This window comes from Osmia bicornis, chromosome 11, assembly GCF_907164935.1.
Source record: "Osmia bicornis bicornis chromosome 11, iOsmBic2.1, whole genome shotgun sequence".
In the NCBI taxonomy this organism is placed as follows: domain Eukaryota; kingdom Metazoa; phylum Arthropoda; class Insecta; order Hymenoptera; family Megachilidae; genus Osmia; species Osmia bicornis.
The window spans coordinates 3086690-3111500 of NC_060226.1; the positions used below are offsets into that span (position 1 = coordinate 3086690).

Below are 24811 nucleotides of genomic sequence, written 5' to 3' on the forward strand. Positions count from 1 at the left end.
GATGCTAAGGATGCAGACAAGTAAGGGATGCAGTGATAAAGGCCTCGTAAGGTCCTTCAAGACAAAAAAATAATAAATAACTGGGACGGTACACAAAAACCAAACAAATCGCGAAATAATAATTGCGAGATAGTGATGGATATGACCTATAATAGTTAAAGATTAGACCTAGAAAGAGTATAAAACATTGAAAGATGGAAATATAAGAATATACCTAAACTGATTTCTTATCTGAGTTTGCATATCGACATTATGGCATCCGGGGTGTCAGAGACCCCCTGAGTCACGAGTCCTTGAAAACAAAGGCATGTCCAGTCTTCTACTATCTATAGTCACTGTTGTAGACAGTGTTGATATGTAGTAGAACAGGATTATTTGCTTAATAAAAGATATCATTTCAATTTGTTTTACACGATGGCGACGTTCGAAGTACTAAGGAAGGAATACAGTGTAAGAGTTATGGGAAACGATATAATCACATATAATTGATTACAATTTCGAGGTTATACGGTTTATGTTATTAATGATATTTTATTTTGTATTTCAGGATTATTTACAACAATGTTTTAAAGTGTCAGATGTACAAACGTTTCAAAAGAAGTGTACTGAGCGATGTACAAATGAAGGTGATAGGAAAGCTGCTATCGATCAAGCATTAAGGGACACTCTTCTTGTAATATTATCTGAAAATGCATCAAGCAATGTACAGTTGCTTGAAACTTATATCACATTTTGTATTGAATTATGCAAAAAAGATTTAGCAACTGCAAGTATGCCAGTAATGTTACTTGGTGATATTTTTGATTCCATGACATTGGATAGATGCGAACAACTCTTTACTTTTGTTGAAAATAACGTTGTTGTATGGAAGGAAGATTTATTCTTCAGTGCTTGTAAAAATAATTTATTAAGAATGTGTAATGATTTGCTTAGAAGGCTAAGTAGATCGCAGCAAACTGTGTTTTGTGGAAGGATTTTATTATTCTTAGCTAAGTTTTTCCCCTTCTCTGAGAGATCTGGTCTTAATATTGTTAGTGAATTTAATTTAGAAAATTACACAGAATTTGGGTCTGAAAAATCAGAAGGAGATGATTTAGAGCAAGTAACTAAAGATGAAGATAAATCAGAAAGTAAAGTGCCAATTGATTATAATTTATACAGAAAATTTTGGGCACTGCAAGATTTCTTTAGAAATCCAAATCAATGTTATATGAAAATGTATTGGAAAGTATTTTCAGCAGTAAGTTTCAGCTACATTATTGGAATCATAAAATTATACGTTGTAAAGAAATTTTATATTTTTCCATTCATGTTTTTCTAGCATGCTTCAAGTGTGCTATCAGCATTTTCATCTTTCAAATTGGAAGAACAACGTTCTTACCCAGCAACATCTGTAAAACTTGATACTTCAATGGAAGGATCTCATAAAGAAACTCCTTATTTTGCAAAATATCTAACAAATCAGAAATTGCTGGAATTACAGTTATCAGATTCCAATTTTAGACGATATGTATTGCTGCAATTTCTCATTCTTTTCCAGTATCTTAATAGCACTGTAAAATTTAAAGCGTAAGTATCTGAATTTGCACGCACTCCTTTTGTACTTGGATTACATTACATTTGAATTCACAATTCCTCTTGATAGAATTGCACATTTCTTATGAAATATTAGTAAAACGATTTTGAAAGCTATAAAACGATGTTTGTTTTCCAAAGCTTCCTTGCCAGTGGCTATGAGACAAGGTCTGCTTTCCTTAAATAGTGTTTTGAACTATTTTCAAAACAGAGTCTCAATAAATTTTGTCATTTTTAAGTGAAACACATGAACTGAAGCCTGACCAAGTAGATTGGGTAAAAGCAACCACGGAACAAGTGTACGCCTTGCTGGCAGAAACACCTCCTGATGGCCCGGCATTTGCGGAAACTGTTAAAAACATATTGAAACGTGAGGAACATTGGAATGCGTGGAAGAACGAAGGTTGTCCACCATTTAAAAAGCCAGCTCCAGATTCTAGTAGTGATATAGAAGACGTAAGAAAACCAAAAAGACCGAGGCATAGAATCGGGGATGTTATTAGAGATGCTCAAACAGTAGGAAAATATCATATGGGAAAGTAAGCATGCAACTTTTACAGATTAAAATATTTAACATTTTATTATATATTTAATTAAATTTAATTGTTTCATAGTCCAGAACTCACAAAACTGTGGAATTTGTGTCCTAATAATTTGGAAGCATGTAAATCTAAAGATCGAGATTTCCTTCCATCTTTAGAGACATATTTCGAGGAAGCTATTATGCAATTAGATCCCAGCGCAATGGTAGATGACGAGTATAAGTGAGTATATTCTTTTTATTTACTATTACAAAATAAATGGTTTAATTAAATTATTACGTTATAGGAAAGTAAATGATGGAAATTTCGGTTGGAGGGCATTAAGATTATTAGCTAGACGCAGCCCTCACTTTTTTGTTCACGGAAATTATCCTATTAATAAACTTCCGGAATATCTTGAAACGATGATTAAAAAAATTGCCAAAGATCGTCCAGTAAGTATATTATTTCCGTTTTGATAGCCGTATTGTTTTTATGCAATTGTTAAAATACATTATTTATTATTATTAAAGCAGACGCAATCAGATATAAAGTTAGAAACGGAAGAAACACCACCGTCTGAAGCAACTGATCAGGAATTCTCTGAAGACGTTCTAAAGCAGGAAAGTGAACAAGTTGAATCTGAAAATACTGATACAAAATCGCGAAAATTAACGAAAGTTACCCCTGAAATGGTGGCAAAATTATCCGAAATTCTTAAAGGTGATTGGAAGAAATTAGCAACGAAGCTTGGTTATACAAGTGAAGAGGTAAGTAAACAATAAAGAAAATTGAATATATTATAAAGAAAAATTACGAATAAATTTATATACTTACTTCCAGATTACATTCTTCCAAAGCAAACCAACACCATACGAACAGTGCAAAAATATGTTAGAGATTTGGGCAGAGGAAGATGTGGATGCGTCTATGGAGAATTTAGCTTATATTTTAGAAGGTTTAAAGTTCACAGAAGCATTGGCTGTTTTAAAATCTTAATTATCGTTTCGAAAAGTATGTGTAAAGATATGTACTCTAAAAAATTGTACAGTTTATGTGAATTAAATTTTTACAATTTTTTTAAGGATAGTCTTTTTATGAAATTGCAACCATTCCCAGAATCCTGAATTTTAACCATTCCTAAATATAATCAAATGATACAAGGTATCGAAAGTCCAGTAGATATACTTTTCGCCATTTATTTAGAAAGACAATAATAAAGTGTACAAATAATACAAAATTTTGAAATGAAACGGTCCTCGGTGCAAATTATACTGAAGGATAGTTGATTTTATAACGTTACGTCAAGATCTACGTACGGCATCGAGGGGGATATCCATTCTCCGATACAAAATACATATTCGCCAACAAGCGTGCTGACAAACTTAAAAGTATAGACCGACGATCTTTCTACTTAATCATAATTAATTGATTTAACGTTAGTAATATATCGTATCTTCGAATTATAGACACTGACTTAGACTGGATTTATGCTCGATGTAAAAGCAGATACCAATTATGATTTAAGATAGCGGCAGCTCTTAACAATGGACCATTATAAACTTCACGTATCGTAAGACTTAAATTCCTGAACGACTTTAGGATTTCTTAAAGAACGATTCTCCTTCAATTTGATAAATTTTTACCCAAGTGGGTTCGAACATGTTAAATTCGACAATAGAGTATATACTGTACCGTTGAGTGGTTCTGACAATTTCTTCAATTGTACACACCTGTTAGGCCAATTTATTTATAACGACTTTCCTTGCAATTTTAACCTTTGCGAGCTGCAACTTTATTCATTGTGCAATTCGTATCATACTGATGCATCGATCATGAACGATACACGGAGCATAAATCTGGATTCCGAATTACGGAGAAACTCAATAATGGTCTTTTGTGGAATCCTTCTTAATCGACTGATTTCTTACATCTAACATACACACCCATATGTATTGGCTAAAGTGTAAATGCAATTTGATCGCGGATACGAACCCCGACTTTTTATTTAGGTCGTTACGGCAGCCCGTTTAGTTTACCTTCTTTTTATTTTCTCCTACATTTTTGTTTCGTTATTTCTTAACAGTTAAATTATGACTCGGGGTGCGACCAATTTTGGCCACGCTTCGAAGAATCTCCTTTCACAGTAACGGTTTAAGAACTGGACGTTTATCGTGACGCAGGGTAATTCCTAATGATTCCGACACGTTCGATTAATCCGGCACTCGACAGCGATGGATCAAGAGCACAGGCAATCGATATGAAACACTGATGAACGATGTTTAGACGATCAGTCTTATTTCTTAAAGAGAGAACGAAAATTCGTGTAAAGCGTTGGCTAATAACTCGCGATTATAACCTTTGGAATTACAGATACAGATTTTACGGATCTTAGAAACGAGATCATCGACGATCAATGCCTGATAGTGTGTTTCATCACCGATTCGAACGATGCTTAATTTCCTTTTATTGCTTTCCACTCGTCCATCAGACAGATGATGATCTCGGTTTCTATTTACACAACAACGAGCGAAACTGTTTGTTTCTTGCTGCTGTTTACGTTATAATTAGGGGCCAGGATGAGAAGAGTTAATTCTCCATCAGAGCATCCAAGTATTCCTTGTAATCGTTCTCCGACATCTCATCCTCCTCTTCCTCAACTTCGGCGTTCCTCCTCCTCCTTGTGGTCTCGCTGGTCACCTCTATACAGAGCAAAGCGAACTTGTTGTCACAGGAGTAGCGAACTTGTTCTAACAGGCGTCCTCCTGTTAAAGGCGATCCTAATCCGTAACGATCAGAGCTACTCGAATGCCAAGCGTCGCAATAGGTGTCCATTGCCCGATCTCCCAATTTATGGGAACCGTGCCATGCTACCTTTTCTGGCCTGAAGTGAAGAACGAAAACAGTTATAAATTAAATTTACACGTCAGAATCAAATGCCACTTGGGATACTTCAACTTATCGTTAGTCACGAAGTTTGCTCCTTCAGCGTTAACTAAAATATCAGAAATTTACCATGCAAAGTCAGTTAGGATGTTCTTTCCGTTGAAACTGTAGATTCGAGGATTTTGAGAGAAATATGCTCCGTTCCCGTTGAACATTTCCTTCCAAGAGTTGAACAGAACGTCTCCCTGTAAACATGGACAGGAATGTTTAAGAAAAATTTGTATGATTATGTCCGAAATTTAGATTCTGAATCACCTTTATGTTGACGATAGGAAGATCACGGTCCCCGAGTCTTACAATACTGTCAACATTCTGAACCCTGGAGCTGAGGAACGCGCGGAATGTACCCCTTAAGCCAGCTCGTTTTGCTTGTCGATAACAGGCGTAGTCAGCCCCCCGTACACCGTGCATATCGCCCGTAAACGGTTCGTTCAGAGCTGCCATTCGTAGCTGAAAATCGACATTACATTATTGTCAAAAACTGAACTTTATTGTTACATTTTCGACCGGTTATCGAGCGCGTTATTTGCCATCAATAACCGAAAGCATTTCACTCAATTGAATGAAAAAGGGGTTGTTCAGGACTATTAAAGATTTTTCTAATATTACAGTCAAATATTAAAAGTTATAATAGTAAGATCCTAAGGTTAAAATTGCATCTACCCTTGTTATGTACATATTCATTTGATGATTTTATAAACAATTGATAGAAATGTTATATTTTTGACATAATTTTACAGAAGTAATTATTAAAAGTAAAATGTAGCTGAAACTGAGAATTCTAGTTTTTTAATCTTGAAACAGGAAGATTGAAAAGAAGCAGTGTTTCGTTGGTTTTTTACAGAAAAAGTGATGTACCAATGACTTACCATTCGCGGATACCACTTCGAAGCAAAAAGGAAAATTTCATTGGAATTAAGTAATACATTAGTTCGCTTCTTATCAGTAACGTTTTACAGGATTAAGATAGTTACTCACCCCTGTACCATCTGCTTTTACGGGTATCTGGTTGATCAAGTTGGAAGCCTCGAAGGGTGGATTCGCTGGGGGCGGCGATGTGGTCGGTGGTGCTGGGGTAGTTATAGGCAAAAGTGTACCTAACTATATAGCACAGAATAAATATTTAGAATTAAATCGACTCTGCCGTAACATTACCATCTGTTAAATAAATGTGGAAGAAGAAATATTAAAGATCCTCGATGAAACCAATTTCCAAATCCTTATAAATAGTTAATAGGAAAATACGTAGAGAAATATAAAACACGATAGAAAATATAATTTTATACTAACTGCAATGTATTGCCAGCCATTGTTTACTCTAACAAGTAGCGCTTGTTCGTCAATGATATAAGCCAATGTACCAACTGGACTCACAGCGGACATCTAAAAGTATAACAAGGTAATATTACTTAACTGTTATTGCAATTCGTGTGGGATTAAACTTGTTAATATCGTAAACAGTTTACCTTTGTCATGGCTTCTGTGTTCTGGAAAGTTACTGCACCTGGTACAATCTTTGTTGTGCTTTCTAATGGACCTCTGGTTGCAGCGGTTGCAGCACCTATAAAACATTTCGGTCAAAAAATAAAAATATTAAGTACGTACTAGAGAATTTAAATAGTCGTGTCATATAAATAACGACGGTGCTTTTACGAATATATTAAAACTTGTTATAATGCTTTTCTTAAAAAAAAAGAAAAAGAAGAAATTAGATAAAATTTAAATTATGTCAGAAAAGTAATTTGTTTTTTAAAATAACTATACAATATTTAATTTTTAGCATTACCTAAGTGTTCCTTTAGTTCTTTTAGTTGTTTCAGTTCATGAAGTGCCTTCAATTCATCCAGGCTAGTTCTGGCTCCTTGTGATACAAGGAATAAAGAATGTTTTTTTATATTTATTTTTACATACAAATTAATATAAAAATCTACTGCTCTGTATTCATATTAAATTAAAATAAAGATTATTATTAAATCTAATTAATTACGTAGTAAACTTTTATCGCAATAAATGGAATTCTATTATGTACAGTTCCTCGTGTTTCTCTTCTCTAACAATAATAATCATATCCTTTTATTTCAGCACAGTTTAATTATTAATCAGGTGTAATTATATATAAATTAATAATTTACCTTGTCTAACACCGTAATAATCTCTTTCACCAAAGATATGACTTCTACCAATTCCAGGCTCTCCTTTCTGTCCAATTAAAGATAGCCCAGGTGGTCCTGGTGGTCCAGGAGGTCCTGGGGGTCCAGGAACTGGAATGTAGTTCCCTTGCGACGGTGGTCCAGGTGGTCCAGGAGGTCCTGGAGCTCCTCTTTGACCATCTCTACCAGGTTGTCCAGAAATTCCAGGGAAACCATCGTCCCCTTTGTCACCTTTTACCTGTACATCGTTCAATAATCAAATAGAAGTTTTTAATTCAATTGAATTCTCTATGTAGAACAAAAATATTCGTCTAATACAAATTGTTATAAAACTCGAAACGTGTTCCTTTGCTGGAAAATGAGATAAATGCATCAAATTTGCTTTATATTTGCACGGCTTTTAAACCAAACTGTAGTGAATTAAGCTCTGCCACGCGCATTCGGTCGTACTTGTCAGTTGTCAAGGATGTCGAGGAAATTTTCGACGAGTTTCTGTTCGGGGCGTCGAATAAATTGAGTTGCGGCTTCGGTAGCCGAGAAAAATAAAACAGAATAAAAAGAGAGGCAAGCGTCGAGCGCACACTTGCATTAATTCCTGTCATTCCTCGAGTTTTACACCTTGTTCAGTGTACAGGATGTTGTACGTGGTGATCTACGATCACGGTTATAAGTTCTGCGAGCTTCTTCCTGTGGTCGTTTCGGCCAAAAATATCCCTGTTTGTTAAATTTTTTTTACTTTAATTTCATCCTCTAACAGAACTCTTGTTTGCGTCAAATTTTTTACACGTAATATCATCTTCAATAATGTTCAAAAGTTTGCCATGGGAATTATAGATCATCGTATACATCTTCATTTTTCATCTGCCACTGCCTAGATAGGATTAAACATTTCTCTGATATTACTATTCTTTACTGAGCATTAATTTCAATCTTAAACTTCCATTAGGTCGTCCTAAGTATCCATTGGTGTTTATTGAAAATAATATGAAATACAAAATTAAATTGAAACTGGGTTTCTCTCCATGGTTCGCCAACCGAAAGATGACATAATACAAGTAAATAAATGAAGCTTCTTAAAACTTTAAATTAATACTAAATCAAAAAATAAGTATGAAGAAATCATGGGCAAGGTACAAAATTGGTTTGGTTATTCAACAAGTTAACGACTGCACAAGTTTCATCAAGTTTATATGAAATTTCGTAAATGTCCAGAAACTGTGGACGGATAGTATAAATAAATTGTGTTCGACAGATTACGTGAAAACAACTATGACGTTAGTTTGAACGTAACGTGTTCCCCAAGAGCATCACTGTTGGACGTTCGCAGTTCTGGATTTTGACGAGAAACTGTAAATTGTACTTACACCAACGGAAACTCCGTAAGGGCTCGGTGTACCGGGTTCTCCTTTTTCTCCCTTGGGTCCTACCGGTCCAACAGGTCCAGGAAGTCCAGGAGTTCCAGGACGACCCTGTTAGAAATAGTTACCGATATACAGAGTTCGCGTCCTACCTTTCCGTTCATGAATATTCCACGTTCATTAACCCTTTAATTAAACTCGCATGCAGGTCAATCTAGTATACATTCGTTCGATTACTTTGATTTCTAATTTTCTAATCTAATTATCACCCCTCACGCTGTCATTCGTAGTAATTAGTTGATTAATATGATTTTGAAGTAACTAATTAATTATTTGATTAATATCTAAATTACGTACATTTTGAAAAATTATTTTAATATTATTGAGCGAATACTTACTTTCATACTATTCTGTACTCAGCATTGAAAAAAGATTATTATGATTTTAGAATTATGAAATTTATACATGTAAAAGCATAATTATTAAATACTTTATAATAGCAAAATACCATTTTGTTTAACCTTAGGTACACAATCTTTATTTAAATAAACAATAATAGTAAAATAATAATTCTTTGCATTTTTTTTCTCTATCTGAAATGAAAATTCAATAGTAGTATGTATAGCGGAAAAATTGATCGATAGAAAAATAAATTGTTCTCTTACCACCCATCCTGGTAATCCAATTTCGCCCATAACTCCAGGCTTCCCAGGTGGTCCTACAGGTCCCGGGTGTCCCGGTTCTCCAGGTCGTCCTCTTCTACCTCTCTTCCCTTCAGCGCCCTTTTCACCCTTGACAGTGATGTAATCGCCCGAGCTTGCTATGGCTGTGGCTCCTGGTGGACCTCTCTCACCTTTTTCGCCCTTTGCTCCAACGCTTCCTGATCCTCCGGGAACTCCATCCTTGCCTGGCTCGCCTTTGTTGCCTTGAGGTCCTTGAATACCATTCACACCGGGAATTCCGGATGGACCAGAGTCACCTTTATCTCCTTTCTCGCCTTTGGTGCCCTTATCCCCTTTGAACCCACGGGCGCCGGCTTCCCCTTTGTCACCTTTTGCTCTTAACGCTAATTAATCGAACAAGTTAAACAACACAATAGTACTGATATACAAAAGCGGAAATTAATTATTGTGAAAACGCAAATCAAACATGTTATAAACATATTACGGATTGTAACAATAATAACATTTGTTAATAATGCGTATTTATTAATGGTTTGAAATATCAATGAATCAATAATGAGAAAACATTATCAGTACAATATTCGTAATTTGAAATGTGACATAATAAATTTTATTTTTCATATCTCACCCGCTTCTCCAACATTTACACCTCCAGGACCACTAACTCCAGTTAGACCTGGTGGGCCAGGTGCTCCAGGAGGACCAGGTTTTCCTTCTGGCCCTGTGTCTCCCTTATCACCTTTCTCAGCTGGTCTTCCATTTTCACCTGGCGCACCAGGGAGTCCTGGTGCTCCAGGAGCGCCAGGTTCACCCTTGAATCCTTGAATTCCTCTCGGTCCTTCTTTTCCGTGATCACCTTTCAATCCTTTGTGCCCTGGTTCGCCTTTGTTACCTTTGGCACCAGCAACTCCTGATTCCCCCTTTGGTCCTGGACTTCCTGGAGCGCCTGCTTCACCTCTCTCGCCTGGCATCCCTGGTCTCAACGGGATACTATCCGTCTGAAATTTTAAAAACAGAAATCTTCTTTTTCAATAATACTTTTCGCAAAGAATATGGTAATTTATAGAATTATAAACTTTAGGATTGTCACATTTATAAAATAAAAACCTATTTATTTTCGCTTACGTCTTCGAAATTTTGGCTTATTGTCAGTAAAGGTATTTATGATAAATAATACGTACAAGGCTCCATATTTCTAGAATAAATGAAATGATTAAATTCACAAATGGTTTTGTATAAAATTTTATTAACCACTAAATAAAATAGAATGATTCTAAAACAATGTAAACGGTGAACGGAGCTTCTGTGTCGAATATGCTCTAAATATGAAACGATTACTCACCCTATAAATGCCACGGGGTTTCCAACTGGGCTGCATGCGCATAATAGTCGAAATTTCTCTGTTTAATCATTGGTATAAGGTCGTAAAGGTAAAAGCAGTCGTTCGACCCGACATGCCACCTGCCTGTTTGTATCGTCTAATGACTGCTGTCGAACAATCGCCGTTCAAACAATTCTCTACGTTCAACGAGCACACTCTCAAAGGTTCAATTGAACTATTACCCTATTCTCAGTTTGTCTACTACGAGTTGTTTGAGAAGCAAACAACTAACAGAGACCGTTCTGTTAAAATTATTGAATGATTGGAGAACTCGTTGAATGGGTTACAACAGGTACTTACACGATGTACAGGGTGTGCAAGATACCATGGTGCTATGACTTTTCATACTTTCGCTACTATGGGCAATTATGGTTGCTATATTTCTCATGGTAACATTGCAGAAATTAAACTGGGGCCACGGTGGGCCTGTACCCCCAAAAATGTGATCTGGTCCCTTTAAATTCTAGGATTCTAAAATTCTAATATTTAAAAATTCCCAAATTTTTAAATTCGAAAACCTCAATATTCCAAACTTCAAAAATGTTATAATCGAATTTATTATATAGAAGGACAGTATGAATCATTATATTGGCGACAGATAGAACCGCATCGGTGGGCGTTGATTAAACGGCTATAGCCGTTTGTCCGAAACGAACATCGTACGGTTAAAAATTAATCGACGTTCGAGGGTTTGCAGGAAGTTCAAAATTGGTGTGGAATTGCGGTGAAAAAAAGCACAGAGAGAACGGGAAAAGCGCGGGCGGATCCTTTAAAACTGATACTGTTACCGAAAGTGCGGATCAATAGCGCACTTTGCGCATTTAATTCGGTCAATGAATGTTTCAAATCGTTCCACCCGATAGACGTTCATTTATTCAAACGTTTACCAGTCTCAGCTTCAGTTAACCGCAATCGAATCGAACATACTCCTCTCTCTTTTCTATCGTCACACGAAAGCTTTTCGATGCCTATTTATCAACGCCAACGTTCGTTTCCTTGCGCGTCATGTGAACATCCTCGAGCCTTTTTAGCGAAACGGTTTCAAACTCGAGGACTTTCTTCAGCTATCAGCGAAAAGCTTTGACATTAAACCTAGGTATCTTTCATCCCTTTTCTCCTAAAAGAAGCTGGATTTTCAGCACCTCTTATCGCGAACAAGGGTTTGAAAGACGTAGAATTCAAAGATAATTCTTTGAATTTTATGCTCCATCAATTTTCATATAAAATTAGTGGATGAAGATGGTACTACTGGCTAAGGGATGATTCTAATTTAGAGGGTATTTAATTTCAGCTTCCATTCCATGAAAATTAAATTTGTAAAATTTTCAAAATATTGATAAAAAAATTTGTTTAAAAAGAAGACGATAATTCTAAAAATTGTTTTCTTTATTCAACAATTAATGAATAATAATGGTAGCAGTAGATTAAAACTTTTCTTCAAACACTTCAACTAGTTAAACTGAGAACAATGCTTAATGGTATGTCTGAAGAGGTGAGAATTACATCTGTAATATTCGTTACGTAATGTTAGACCTAACGCTGTAAATTACCTTCCTAGTAACACCGTAACAGGTAGTTCGAAATGATGAGATTTAGTATGAATAACGTGAAATTGCATTGTTCTACAGGATGAGTTGGCTATGATGAATGGGCAGAAAGTGGAGTACGATTATCTATATTGAAAGCTGTTGTTAACAATAACTTCATTGGACTATGAAAATTTCAAATTCAAGTATACTACATTAAAGTGTGGAAAGTTTTATGAAATTAGTTTAACTTTAACCAGATAATACCGAGTCATTTTTGACCCTTGTTTTGTAAGAAATATGTAAAACCTCAGAGATTTGAATAAAATAAAATAATTTTTGAAATTGAAAAATAAAAATTTTATGAATGCAAGAAATATACATATTTCATAAATGTTGCAGGATTAAGTATATTAATTCTCACCTCTCATGATTTTAATGTGTGTTTAATCCTTTGGCATTGGACGTATCAAAAGCATAGAATATTTTAACATTTAATTAATTTCACCACCGGATAAATCCGTTTATCAATTATTTGTATATTCGATAAAATAATTTACCATATACATAGTTTTGTATTTTCGTCCAACGACTAGTTCTTCTAAGCAACTTACCTTGACGAGTCGCTCACCTGGCTGTAGCTAGTTGGTACAGCCTAGAAATTGGTTTCTGTATTCTCTGGGGAAATCGGACTCCTGTATGTTAGAGCATGAACCGGTACCAGGTCACGTAAGATAACACTCGAGGTTGAAGCGAAATACTTCGTCTGTCGGGGATTCCTGAAGTCCCTGCAAGGTCGCAAAGTCCTCTGGAGGGGTTGACTCAGGGGAATATATGGGTTTGGGGGTGCTTTACCTTAAGTTCATCAGTGACCTTTTCGTACGTCATGTGGTATTATAGCTTCTAATTAATTTGAATTTTATGGTAATTATTTACATCTATTGACATTGAAACCCTTATTTGAAGTCCTCTTAATTTTAATTTAAAATTAAAGCAAAAAATAAATAAATAATGGATGAAATATAAATTAAAGTCAATGTAGTGGGTGTACAAATCAATTACGCCTTCTTAATTGCTATTTAAATTTAAATATCTTCCCACGCTTTTGTGTATTTGAAAATTGGCGCAAGAATATAATTAGAAAGGAAGGGCACAGAATTAATTTGACAAAGGTATTTTAATAAATTTTGCAATTTAAAATAAAAAAACTTAGAGTTAGTCATTATGACTGATTATACAAATGAAGAAATTGAGCAATTTAATTACAAAATAAAGATAAGAAAATTCTTAATACTAGAAAACAGTGTTTTTGAAATATTATAATGATAATGAGGGTCTTGCGTTAGAGAAAGCAAACACTCGCGTTGTGATGCAGTGCAGATTAAATTTGGACAGTGGCTTGTTTGCGAGGCCAATTAATTTTTATGTGACTGAGGAAAATTTTAAAGAGGCAAATTAATCTTGAAATTAAGAAGTCGTGTTTCAATAACTTTCTTGAAATATCCACTAAATTCGTCTAATGCATTTATAACATTATTTTAATAATTGTTAAAATAGATGGTTCTAATATAAAAATGAATACTATAAAAATATTCTAATATTTCGTTAATTTATTAAAATATTATATTAGAGTATGCACTTCAAATCAAATATCGAATTTTTGTTATAAACATATGAATATGATCTACATTTTAATAATAGAATAGAATATACGTATACAGTGCAGATGGTAACGAAATTTGTACGGTTTTATTTTAAAATTCGCATAATTAGGTGCGGTAAATTCAAGAATTATCTGCCAAGTATGGCGTGTTTTAAATTATGAATAGCTCAACTTTTGTAAGTATAATTCATCGCAGGGACCGTAATAAATTTGCTTCTAGTTTTTATTTTTACCTTGCGGTTATTAACTAAATTGTACGACAGTTACATTATTACTGCAATAAATCTACAATATGTGAACTGTTCGAATTCACATAGGAAATAAAACAGAAGCTGATAGTGAGAAAACTTTTGTTCTGTAACAATGGTTTATCATTCTCTATAATTTTATGTCATTATTATTGTAAACTACATTATATCTGTGTTACAATTTATAGTGCATGATATTTTCGTGTAATTTACTTACTTAAATAATGTAGGATTTACTTTTCACTGAAATAATGTAGTACTAATTTTTTTAAATAATAAAATTCTATGATAAGGAAAAACCCATTAGTTTTGCACACACCTAATTACATCATAGTTTATCTTTGTACATTTGGAAGTGCTAACGCATGAGATTCGCGAAAAAATCATTTCGTTACGTTTAGTTTGTTTCTTCTTTGTTCCATTCTAGCCGGTGGCACACTTCCAAATGCTACGCTGTTAGAACAAAACGGGAGGTCTGACCTCGCCTGCTAATTGTTGAAACATCGGAAGCTGGAAAGAGCTTTGTTCGTTCCCGAGCACTTTAAAACCACGGAAAAGTACGGAAAATCGTGCCACTTCCGACGGCAACTACGGTTGCGGCTATCGTGATAATAATTTCATTGAGTCCTCGTCGTTAGACGAAATTTAATCTCTATTCATCCGTCCTCCGTTCATGTTTGTAAAGCTTCCACAAAATGAAATTTCTTTTTTCGGTCACGCTTTATTTTCACTGACCTTAGTCTCTTACTTTTCACCATTGATCTCTTATCAAGTATATTAAACAAATTACAAAGTGGAAAGTCGATTCAAATAAGAAGTTTCTGTACATAATTGTTAGTACTAGAGGCATACTTGGACAACGATTCAGAAGTCCTGCAATATCTTCAGGCACTGTTGTGAAAGGGTCACAGAGAAGACGAAAGATGATTCAGAAATTCCTTTCCAAGGGTATCTAAACTTTACTACTTAGAATTTACCTTAGGAACATCTGAAATTTATTGTGCCACTAAGAAGTAAAACTTGTAAGCACAGTTACAGATAAATGTAGATTTGCTTCATAAATTTCTTTCTCTCAAACATTCTATTGAACAATGTTTCACAGTGGATATGCATGTACAGTATCGAAGCGGTAGGCTTCCCTGGGGAAAAATAGCGTTACAAGGAAGCAGAAATTCTCTAAATCTTAATTTTGATAATATTAATATTATAATTAACATAGAAAAAGAATAGCATGATTTGTAATTAGAAATATAAAATTTAGTATATAACTGAAAAGTACGAATAACGCAGAAAATGTAAAAGAAAAATGTATTAATTTTTAAGAAGATAAGAGTAGAAATTTTTTATTAACCAGGGGTATGTTTGCATCCCTGTGCCCAGAAAGAATGTTAATCGAATAAGGTTTCCCAGAAGACGTTAGATGCTAACAGAATTATACAAGCAACACGTGTTTCCGTTTAACATCCTCAAGTCTCATCATATTCCGCTCCTCGAAAGGCGGATTCATTTTTCAACAGAGCATCAGCTACGTTTCGCACCCTATTTAATTTTCACGTTGACCTCCGGCTAAAATGGGTCATCCAGTGCACGTTCGCCGATATGTATCTAAAGGGTAGATGGAATGTTAGCACACAGATACGTCCGGTTTCTTGTTGCTTTTAACAGTGGAAAACGGAAGAGTAGACGTAGGTAGCGAGAAAAGACTAGATGGACAAAAAGGGGCGGCGAAAGAATGGGACAGAAGGCAAGAGTTGGACGTACAACTCCACCTTTATTACGTGCACGGTTACTTATTCCCTGCGGGGTGATATCGTGTTCCATTTCCATTCAACGAATTTCTTGTTGCTCTTGCTTGCATGCCCCACCGAGAGACAAACGAGAAATACTCGGTACCGTGTGCGACTATAAAAAGGGAATGTACACGTTGGAATCGTCTGGTTGGCGGGCAAGCATTTTGGGATTTCGTCAATTTTATGGAACTGTGGGGAATTCATGGATCGACTAGGAAACGGCTCGTTTGCACCGCAAGGATACATTACAACGTGCCGGCGAACAAAGGAAACGAGGAAATTTTCAATGAGTTTCAGAGAATGATCGGAATTAATGTTATGAACGTTTCGGAGCTTAGCCCTCCAACTCCACCTTCCACTCTTCCTGCTGGTTAATATTCTCGTTTGTTTAAGAGGAACTTGTTTCAATGGTACACGAGCAGGATAGTTTAATGGACGCGAAAACATACGCGTTTACGGTTCAAGATGGTTAAACGAGGTCGTAAATTCGGTTAGCGCCCCTGCAAATGGAACGTTTTGGAATTATCATTGAAGGGTTATGCAGGAAAATAGATGAACTCTGAATGAGACGTTTCTCTGTGTTAGACTCTCTAGAATTCTATTCGACGGTCGAGATCGTTTTGTTTAGAAGTATAGTTCAATTGAAAATTGAGAGTTTTGCATTTTGATTTATTGGTAATTATGCCATCAAATGATATTAAACTACCTATGCTTTAAAATCTATCATTCGATATGCAGCAACTTAACAACTCTAAATGATCTTTGTAAAAAAAACTTGTTAAAAAGTTTTAAAAACATTTCATGGATAAAAAGTAAAAATCTTGCAATACTGTTTAATATTTATTTAAACATTCAGTGCAAAATATATTTCTATAAATAAACAATCTTTACCTAAATTCTTCTACGAATACAGAAAGGAGTTTAATTAAATTATTAATATTTATTCAAGAATCTTTTTGACTCGAAAGGGTTTTGCTGTATTACTCAACACCTTTTCAGTCGTAGAGACAACTAATTAAAAAGGGGCATGATTACTTACATCGTAGCTGGAAAATTCACCCTTTCCCGGAGGTCCTGGTGGTCCTTGAGCACCCTTTTCTCCCGGTATTCCGTCACGACCCGGTTCGCCTTTTTGTCCTTGAGGACCTTCCGGTCCCGGTATTCCCATGTCTCCTTTGTCACCTTTAGCACCCTGTGGTCCTTGGAGTCCTCTCTCCCCAGGTGGTCCTGCTGCACCCTGCAGAATTCAACGGAATTAATTACTTGAACCAGTCACCAAAACACTCGAAGCATTCATGACGAAGTATTAGTCAACTTGGAAAATCGTGTCTACGCTTAAACACTTAATTACAAGTTTTGTAGGGATGTTTGGTTTATGGACAAATTTTCTTTATTTGACAAAAGTTATTTAATCATTTTCGTCACATTAATGAAATTCTTTTATTGCGTTGCGAAGCATTTAATCTTTTTGCAAAGCTCAATACCGTCAGCCCCATTTGCCCCTGTTTCCCTTCTTGTCCTGGTACTCCTTGCTCTCCTTTAGGTCCTTGAATCATTTTTGGCATTGTAAAGGATGCCATCAATGCTTTTGCGTTGCAAGTGCAGGTGCCGGGTTCTCCTTTCTTACCAGGTGGACCCTGGAGCATTTGGATTAATTTATTATTGTAAATATATACATTATTGATTTCAATATATTAACAAAGATGTATTTTAACACTCGTTCAGTGACTTCCATGAAATGTTGTGAACTAATACAATGATCCAAGATAAGAATAACGACATGTTTTATTTGTGCCCAATAAACCTTCAAACTATAATTTTTGTTTATTATTTTCTTTTGTTTTAAAAATTATACATTTAACTTTACGAATGATATAATAAATTTTCGCTACTGCTGTTAATTAACAAAGAAACAAATATATTTAATACATCAAAATTGACATAGAAGCTGTCGATGATAAATTAATTGAAAAAAACAGTTCTACATTTATCTTCTTCAATACAAGTACTTCTCTGAACTTGTCAATTCCCTAAAGATTTATGTTTTGTTTGCTATTCAGCGAGCTATTCATTCAATTTTTATCGTGTTTGTAATCCATGTTTGTCAGTTTCGTGCAACTTGGATCCAACGAATGGGGTAGTTTCAATTTTCTTTTTTTCTTCATGTATTTGATCAAGAGTACCCATCAAATTCAAGCACTGCGATGCTTTCGATTCGGACTAGAATGCATCGAGGGCGTTAAACAAATACCAATTGTGTCCATACCCTGTGTGCCGATAATTTTGGAAGATAGGGAATATCGTGAAAGCCGTTTCTCCGTAATCAATGATACATAAAGTGCTTACCAGTACTTCAGCGTCCTAACTAAATTGGCTAGCTCGAGCGGCAAGATAAATGAATGATCCTGGATTGGAATGCATTCACGCTCGCTTCATATGCACAAGCACTACTGAATTATTATTGCTGAAATATGTGCGTGAACGTGTCTGCATCTGGTATAATGAGAGACTTCTACAGGTGAAATTTCGTTACTAATTAATACACACTTCTTTAGCAACTTGTCTCTCGAATAAATGTCTACGTCACTATTGAAGAGCTACTCTAGTTTCATTACTAATTCACCGTTCCTAATGCATTTCTAATTTCTAATTCAGTGTTTAAAATTTCTAATTCTAAGTTTGATTTGTATGTTATACTTTAATCTATGTAAAATAAGGGAAAAGAATAATTTTAAGTTTAAAAAACTCAAATGAATCTTTGTTAATTTATAAGAAAAGTTAAGGAGATTCAGAAAATTAGAAAACTTTAAGTGCAAGTAGAGTAGGTCAATCATAATGCAAACCTACTTTTTGTTAGTGCCATAGTATAGCTTTAAATTAAAAACAGCTGCCTTGATAAAAAAAAAATATTACTATGCTATTTCATTAAGAAAAAATTTGTAAAATTATATTTATTTGTTCTAAATAATTACTAATCAATTATAAAGAGAATTGGTTCCATAATAATATTCTTTTTAATAATTTCCTTCTGATTTACCCCATAATTCCTTTTGTTTCTATAATTTCCTCTTGCTATTCACTGAAATGTTCCGAAACAATAGTATTTGTGTCATTTGATATTCTTTTGTATCAAACAATGCAATGGTGCATGGTTATACGTGAAACCTGATTCAAATGTGTAGTTCTACAATATGCACAGCGCATTCGGTCTGCCTTTATACGTGTATAGACTACTGAACTATTGCAACTGGAAGTTCAGTGGTTTGTGTAAGGATTGCTAATGGAACATCTTCGGTATTGCGATACATATGGTCGATGTAACACCCATATATGTATGTCGTGGTGTATAATTCGACACGTATAATTTAAACATTAGTTTAAAGATATTTATGTATCTTATGTGCAATGACACACTCGTAAGAAACGTATTAATGAAACGTGAGTTAATTAACAATATTATTTCAGATGATTCATTAATTTATATTTGTACTTGTTTAAGGTTGGGGCACTGGTTCTACTTTTTTTTCTAATATTCAGACCCTTTAGATTTTTTGGTGTAATTATAATTACCACTGTTAATCAAACAATTATGAATATTTACCTCGTCTTGACCAGGTGGACCAGGGGGTCCTGGTGGTCCTCTAACACTTTCTCCTTTGTCTCCCTTATCACCTTTATCACCTTTAGGTCCTTTATCTAAGAAAGTTAAAAGAAATATTTGATTCAAAATTATACATTCCAGTATATTTAACAATGAATGGACCAAGTACCCTTTGTTTGAGTCCAAGTACCATATTAATTGACAAAAATAAATTAACACTATTTATTATCAAAGGAAAATAGGAACATTTCAATAAAAAAAAAGTTAATTATAGTTATTCAATATAAAATAACTTCAATCGCTTCCAGAATAACAAGATAATTTAATATTGGTAAGTTAAGAGGCTCACCCCTATAATCTCTGAAATCAATAAAAGTAATTATTGGTCAATTAGAAAGTCACCAAAACCGTTAAGTTAAGTGAGCTTGTTCCGATAAATGTTGCAAAGGTCCGTGATCCTTTTACCGATAAAATTCTGGGATACGAACGAGCTTAGAATCCTTTGAGAATTCAATCGAAATGTTTCTTACAAAGGATACTGGTAATGGCGTTTTCAGTTATTAAAGAAACGATTTTCGATCCGACGCTTTTTGGCCTGCTCGCCAACAAAAGCAGAACGCTTCTTTTATAAAAGAAGTCACGATTAAATAAACTCGCGAATTCCTTGCGATTACTCACAGTCCGGATTCGGAGGAGGGGGTGTGATGAATGGCGGCGGATTGCTTTCCTCACTTCTGTCTTCGTCATCGTCTCGTCCGATCTGAAAACGGACGGTAAAATGGGACGTTGAATAAGAACACTAAACGTGATTTATATATCGTTATATGCTAACAGAGAAAAAAAAAGAGAAGACGAAGAAATGAGTGAAAGGTAAAAAAGAAAACGAAACGACGTGGGAAGTTTCATCGCTTGTGGATGTGATTGATTGCGCTTCACGCCAATACGATGAGATTTATTTGTGCACAAATAAAATGCGAAGAAATCGTTCCGTTCTTTATGATTACCTATGAAATGTGGAATTAATATTGAGCACCATTTGTATTTCCTAGTTTTTTCATTAGATATTAATTTAATTAAATAACAATTTATTTGATTCCTCTTCTTTGCTATCTAATTTTTGACATTAGATGTTAGTCACGTTGTTATCAACGTATCAATGTTTAAATATAATTAATTTGCAGAAGTTTTATTACTAATTTGAAAAATTTTATGCATCTTAATTTCGGAATAATTAGAGCGTTTGATATTGACGAACCGACTTTTTAGGTGGAATTTTTTTTTCTTCCACTCGAAGAATGAACAATATCGCCCAGAACGTTGGTGATTAATGAACTTTCGGTTAAATCAGGCGGAATGGTTAGCACATATTTGCCCTAAATGCTTTCCAATAATTATTAGTAATGACGCAGATTTATGGAGCCAAACTGTTCTTCGGCAATTATTTATCCTTGATATTCTGCCTGACATATTACATTATTGCAATATTGACTTTGCCACATGCCCCAGTTAGCTTAATTTCGATTAGCTTAATATTCGATTCCTAGAACGGTATAAAATGCTGTCGATTATTACATTTATTAAGCTTTGAGCTTTAAATCGATATGCCATAAATGCATTTTTGTACTGGTTTTCTGTCACGTAATTGTATCCGACTTTCTATCTCTCAAAAGAATTTAATTCAATTTCCTTTACTTTCGTACTTCGTTTCCGTAAACTGTCAGAATCATTTTTTTATATTTATTCCTCTCGAAATTGCTTGCCACATGTATACATGGAATTGCATAAACTGAAAAATACATAGTATTCAGGTATGGTAGAATGGTTACATCAATGTGCTTGGCCACTCGTGGATTTTGATCCCCCATGGGAAATATAATGCAAGGATATCCTTGCGTTTACGATTGCTAAATTTCTTTAAGTGATACTTTAGAGTGGTATTAAACTCGGCCAACAGTTTTTTATGAAATTTATATTGTTCGTCAAAATTGTTTGTGTTACAAATATAATGGCAATAAAAAACATTCTGTTATTTATCTTTCCCTGTTCACTATTTGTTGTACGGTTTTTCATCAGGACACAAGGATCGTCTTTTTGTTTGGTATACTAAAACAAATACCGAAGGATACAGTACGTTCAAACGAGCACATTTTAATACATTTAAAATATTATTTTGTACAATATTGATTTTCGAATTTTTAACAATTTGTTATATGTTTATTTAACAATTTGTTTTAAAATAATTCGAACAGATTATTTTCTTGCTTGAAAAAGGCATTTCAGTCGTATTTTGGTTTAATTAGTAATCACGTCTTTTTGCGTACACAGGAAGTTAAATTTACATTTCACGTTGGCAATATATACAAGTAGAAGCACGCATGTAAACATTTACATAGGCGAGGGCGTGCATGTTGTATTATGCTAACTTGTTAGTTAAATATTGCAATGTGAAGAATATTTATATTTTGAATAAGTACGTGCAAACGAGTTATAAAATAAATACGAATCTACATATGTAGACCCCCAATTAAATTTATAATAATGCTGTAACTGAACCATAATATATTTAATTTATAATATTACAATTCCAATACGATATTATTTTCAGTATATAATGCAATTATTAATAAGGTCCCTTACCTGACTTATATTTGTCAAAATTACAAATATAATTAATTAATTGGTATTATGCACGGTAATCTCTACAACAGAACTTAAAATATAATACTATTTCAACAGGATAACAATGGAAAAGAAATTGAATTTCTTTTCAGTTTGATCGATGATTTATGAGATAAGTTAAAGCATGAAAAAGCTTTCAATAAGTACCAGAAAAGTGTAATAAAACTTCTAATACGCTCCTCGACCAATTAAATCGATGTTAAAATTTGTGCAGCATCGAGCATGGTAGGTTTCCCAAGGGAAAATCGCGATGCGCCTTTCCCCTCAGACTTTACTCTCCTTTCTTCATAGGCAACGACATTTTCCTTAGGAAAGTTTACTTTGCACGATACTGTACATAGAATTACCCTAAATATAAATCCGACTTAGAAACATTTACATCGAATGAAAATAAAAATAATATATTTGCAAAGAAAATTCATTTCTACGATAATTCAGTACCCTATCTTACATTTTATAATTGCAACAGTAGCAGCAAAACAAAAATATCTGCTATGAAATAATCGATAATCTCCTTCCAACTCATTCTGCATACTAATTAAAAGGGAGGATAGAAAACACGCGGAAAAGATCGAATCAATGGTCATTAATAGCAGAATTAGAACAGTGAAATAGGAGTGTAGGTGTAAGAGGTACTGTTTCATCAGCGAACAAAGACATACATATGCACGGTGCAACTGCATTGAAATTGCAGCCCACGTAAAACCAATGCTCGATCGCAATAACACGTAGTACAGGGTAGGACGAGAACAACCGCAGACTGTTCTATTGAATTCGTTCACCCGGTATACGAACATCCTGATCAGCTCTATTATGCACGGTTGCATCTTTGTATCCCTCCTGCCATACCGTTTCAACAGCGTTTCTTCGAAGTAGGATTTTACGGATGAAATAAATTCCCTCCGATCCCTCATCCTCTACCTTCATAGTTAGAGAGGATACTAAGCACGAACGAATTTCTTGAACGATTCGGTTGCTACCAGCACTATCGAGTAACCGTGTCAGAAAGCCCGCTAAATTCTTAATTAACACATTGGATGCTGTAGGAGCCACCGGTGGCCAATTGTAAATTTAATAAAATTGAATAATTGCGAGGACAAAATCGTTTCTGAGCGGAATCATGAATGCAGAGTAAATTGTAACTCAAGTGAAAATTTAGTATGCAAATTTTTCATACATAGGAAAATTAATTATTAATGTAAATCGACAGAATTTTTCGCTTAAAGCGTAATACGATAAAGTAATATGATAATGTGTGCATTAAGCTCTTAAAAAGAATATTTTACTCCTTTTTATAAGTAATTAAAAAGCGACTCCTTTTGATCATCTGTGAAATCAAAGTAATTCAGTTTGAAAGACTATCCTCCTATCGGGTCAAAGGATCTTTTTAGTACGAGCTTTTTCAACTGGTACCAGCATTCGAAGATCGAAATCTTTCGAGCATTCTCCTATGTGACCAGCAGGACAAATCAAAGTTAATTCCACTTGGTAAGCTTAATTCCTACGGAACTTGGATCGCTTCGTCTAATTGGCAACGAGATGGTTAGGTGGCAAAAGTTAAAGTTACTCTTCAATCTTCCGTTTCTTCTTATTTCATCGTCCCCTATATTTGTCTTCTTCTCTACTTTACTTCTTCTTTTTTTCTCGTATCCCTTCTTCCAATCTCTCGGCACTTTACAGTTTTCTTACGTCTTTCTAACAGTCTCCAATTCCATGAGACCCAATTCCTCTGTAAATTTCACAGTAAATCATCCAATTTCTTGCACTCTATTCATTTGCCAGTGGAGTAATGTAGATCGAGGACCGTGACGTAGAGTAAACACCTCCCAGGCAATAGCGCTAGAACGAACCTGATTTCGTATTGATTTGCTTCTTGTTAATTTCATTCGGATAAATTCGTTTCTTATTTTTAAATCGTTGAACAGAATTTCTAACGTTTAACGCGAAAGTCACAACTACAATCACGTTCTGTGAAAATTTTACTTTTATTTCCAGCTATTCTCCAGCTATTTCGCTTTAAAATTACTCGAATTCAAATGCAGCAAACAATTATTCCTTTTAATAAACAATTCGATAATCTAATAATCTAAAAATGTAAATATTGAAACTGCACAAGTCTTTCATTATCAATATTTATGAAATATTAATTATTTATTATCTACGAAAACAACACCAAATATTAAGGAAACTGAAGTATAACATTTTATTACTGTACGAAAACAGTTTCGTTCCAATTTGAAGGAACGAGCACAGGACGAACCTTTTAGCTCTTTATTAAATTTAATCGTCAAAAGATTTAATAGAGCGACCAAGTTTGGGAAACGGGTGTCGCAGCACAGTGTGCCTTGAACTTCCTTCGGATTAAGAGGAACTCTATAATGACGATGAAAAGGCTTGAAGCTTTCTGAGAAACGAGGCATTTTGGGCGCACTCACTAATGCAAGATCCCATCAGAATTTCTAAGATTATTCTCGTAGTATTCAACAGATTATCCGTATAAAGCGATTTCTACCTTCTTTTGCTAATGTTGAACAGCTTTTTGAGAATCTTTCTTTTTAAACACTGATATTACTTTTACATTTCAGAGATGATGAAATCACTTTGTAATTAACAAATTGAGTATTATAAGAGTCAACAACAGTCCTCACCAGCATTATATTAATTACGTAAAGTAACATATAGATAGTTTT

At 34.5% G+C, this 24811-nt stretch overlaps 2 protein-coding genes across 10 annotated transcripts in view; one reads left to right on the plus strand and one right to left on the minus strand.

Moving 5' to 3' along the window:
• The first annotated feature begins 325 nt into the window (after nucleotides 1–325).
• On the plus strand, nucleotides 326–3180 carry LOC114876994 (THO complex subunit 1). Of its 3 annotated transcripts, none has more exons than XM_029189026.2 (9): nucleotides 326–450; nucleotides 548–1240; nucleotides 1322–1569; nucleotides 1717–1743; nucleotides 1815–2114; nucleotides 2190–2339; nucleotides 2404–2551; nucleotides 2630–2866; nucleotides 2940–3180. In XM_029189026.2, the coding sequence occupies exons 1-9, from the start codon at nucleotides 415–417 to the stop codon at nucleotides 3093–3095; spliced, it is 1995 nt and encodes a 664-aa protein (XP_029044859.1). In that variant the 5' UTR covers nucleotides 326–414; the 3' UTR covers nucleotides 3096–3180. The 3 variants fall into 3 exon arrangements, with proteins under 3 accessions (XP_029044859.1, XP_029044860.1, XP_029044861.1); XM_029189027.2 differs by having other exon boundaries at nucleotides 2633–2866; XM_029189028.2 differs by lacking the exon at nucleotides 1717–1743.
• A 99-nt stretch (nucleotides 3181–3279) lies between these two features.
• Nucleotides 3280–24811, minus strand: part of LOC114877001 (collagen alpha-1(XVIII) chain) — a 182721-nt gene continuing 161189 nt past the window's right edge. For 3 of the 7 annotated variants that reach the window (XM_029189046.2, XM_029189039.2, XM_029189047.2), the window contains 18 exons: nucleotides 20121–20202; nucleotides 19443–19537; nucleotides 17326–17478; nucleotides 16881–17078; nucleotides 10576–10605; nucleotides 9862–10231; nucleotides 9216–9616; nucleotides 8949–8960; nucleotides 8557–8661; nucleotides 7175–7430; nucleotides 6829–6903; nucleotides 6509–6603; nucleotides 6333–6425; nucleotides 6021–6143; nucleotides 5912–5926; nucleotides 5298–5492; nucleotides 5112–5227; nucleotides 3280–4980 (listed from right to left, as the gene is read on the minus strand). In XM_029189046.2, the coding sequence (XP_029044879.2) occupies nucleotides 4686–4980; nucleotides 5112–5227; nucleotides 5298–5492; nucleotides 5912–5926; nucleotides 6021–6143; nucleotides 6333–6425; nucleotides 6509–6603; nucleotides 6829–6903; nucleotides 7175–7430; nucleotides 8557–8661; nucleotides 8949–8960; nucleotides 9216–9616; nucleotides 9862–10231; nucleotides 10576–10605; nucleotides 16881–17078; nucleotides 17326–17478; nucleotides 19443–19537; nucleotides 20121–20202 (2709 nt within the window). In that variant the 3' untranslated portion in view covers nucleotides 3280–4685. The remainder of the gene's footprint in view (nucleotides 4981–5111; nucleotides 5228–5297; nucleotides 5493–5911; nucleotides 5927–6020; nucleotides 6144–6332; nucleotides 6426–6508; nucleotides 6604–6828; nucleotides 6904–7174; nucleotides 7431–8556; nucleotides 8662–8948; nucleotides 8961–9215; nucleotides 9617–9861; nucleotides 10232–10575; nucleotides 10606–16880; nucleotides 17079–17325; nucleotides 17479–19442; nucleotides 19538–20120; nucleotides 20203–24811) is intronic. The other 4 variants (XM_029189043.2, XM_029189041.2, XM_046287796.1 and 1 more) reach the window with 4 other exon arrangements.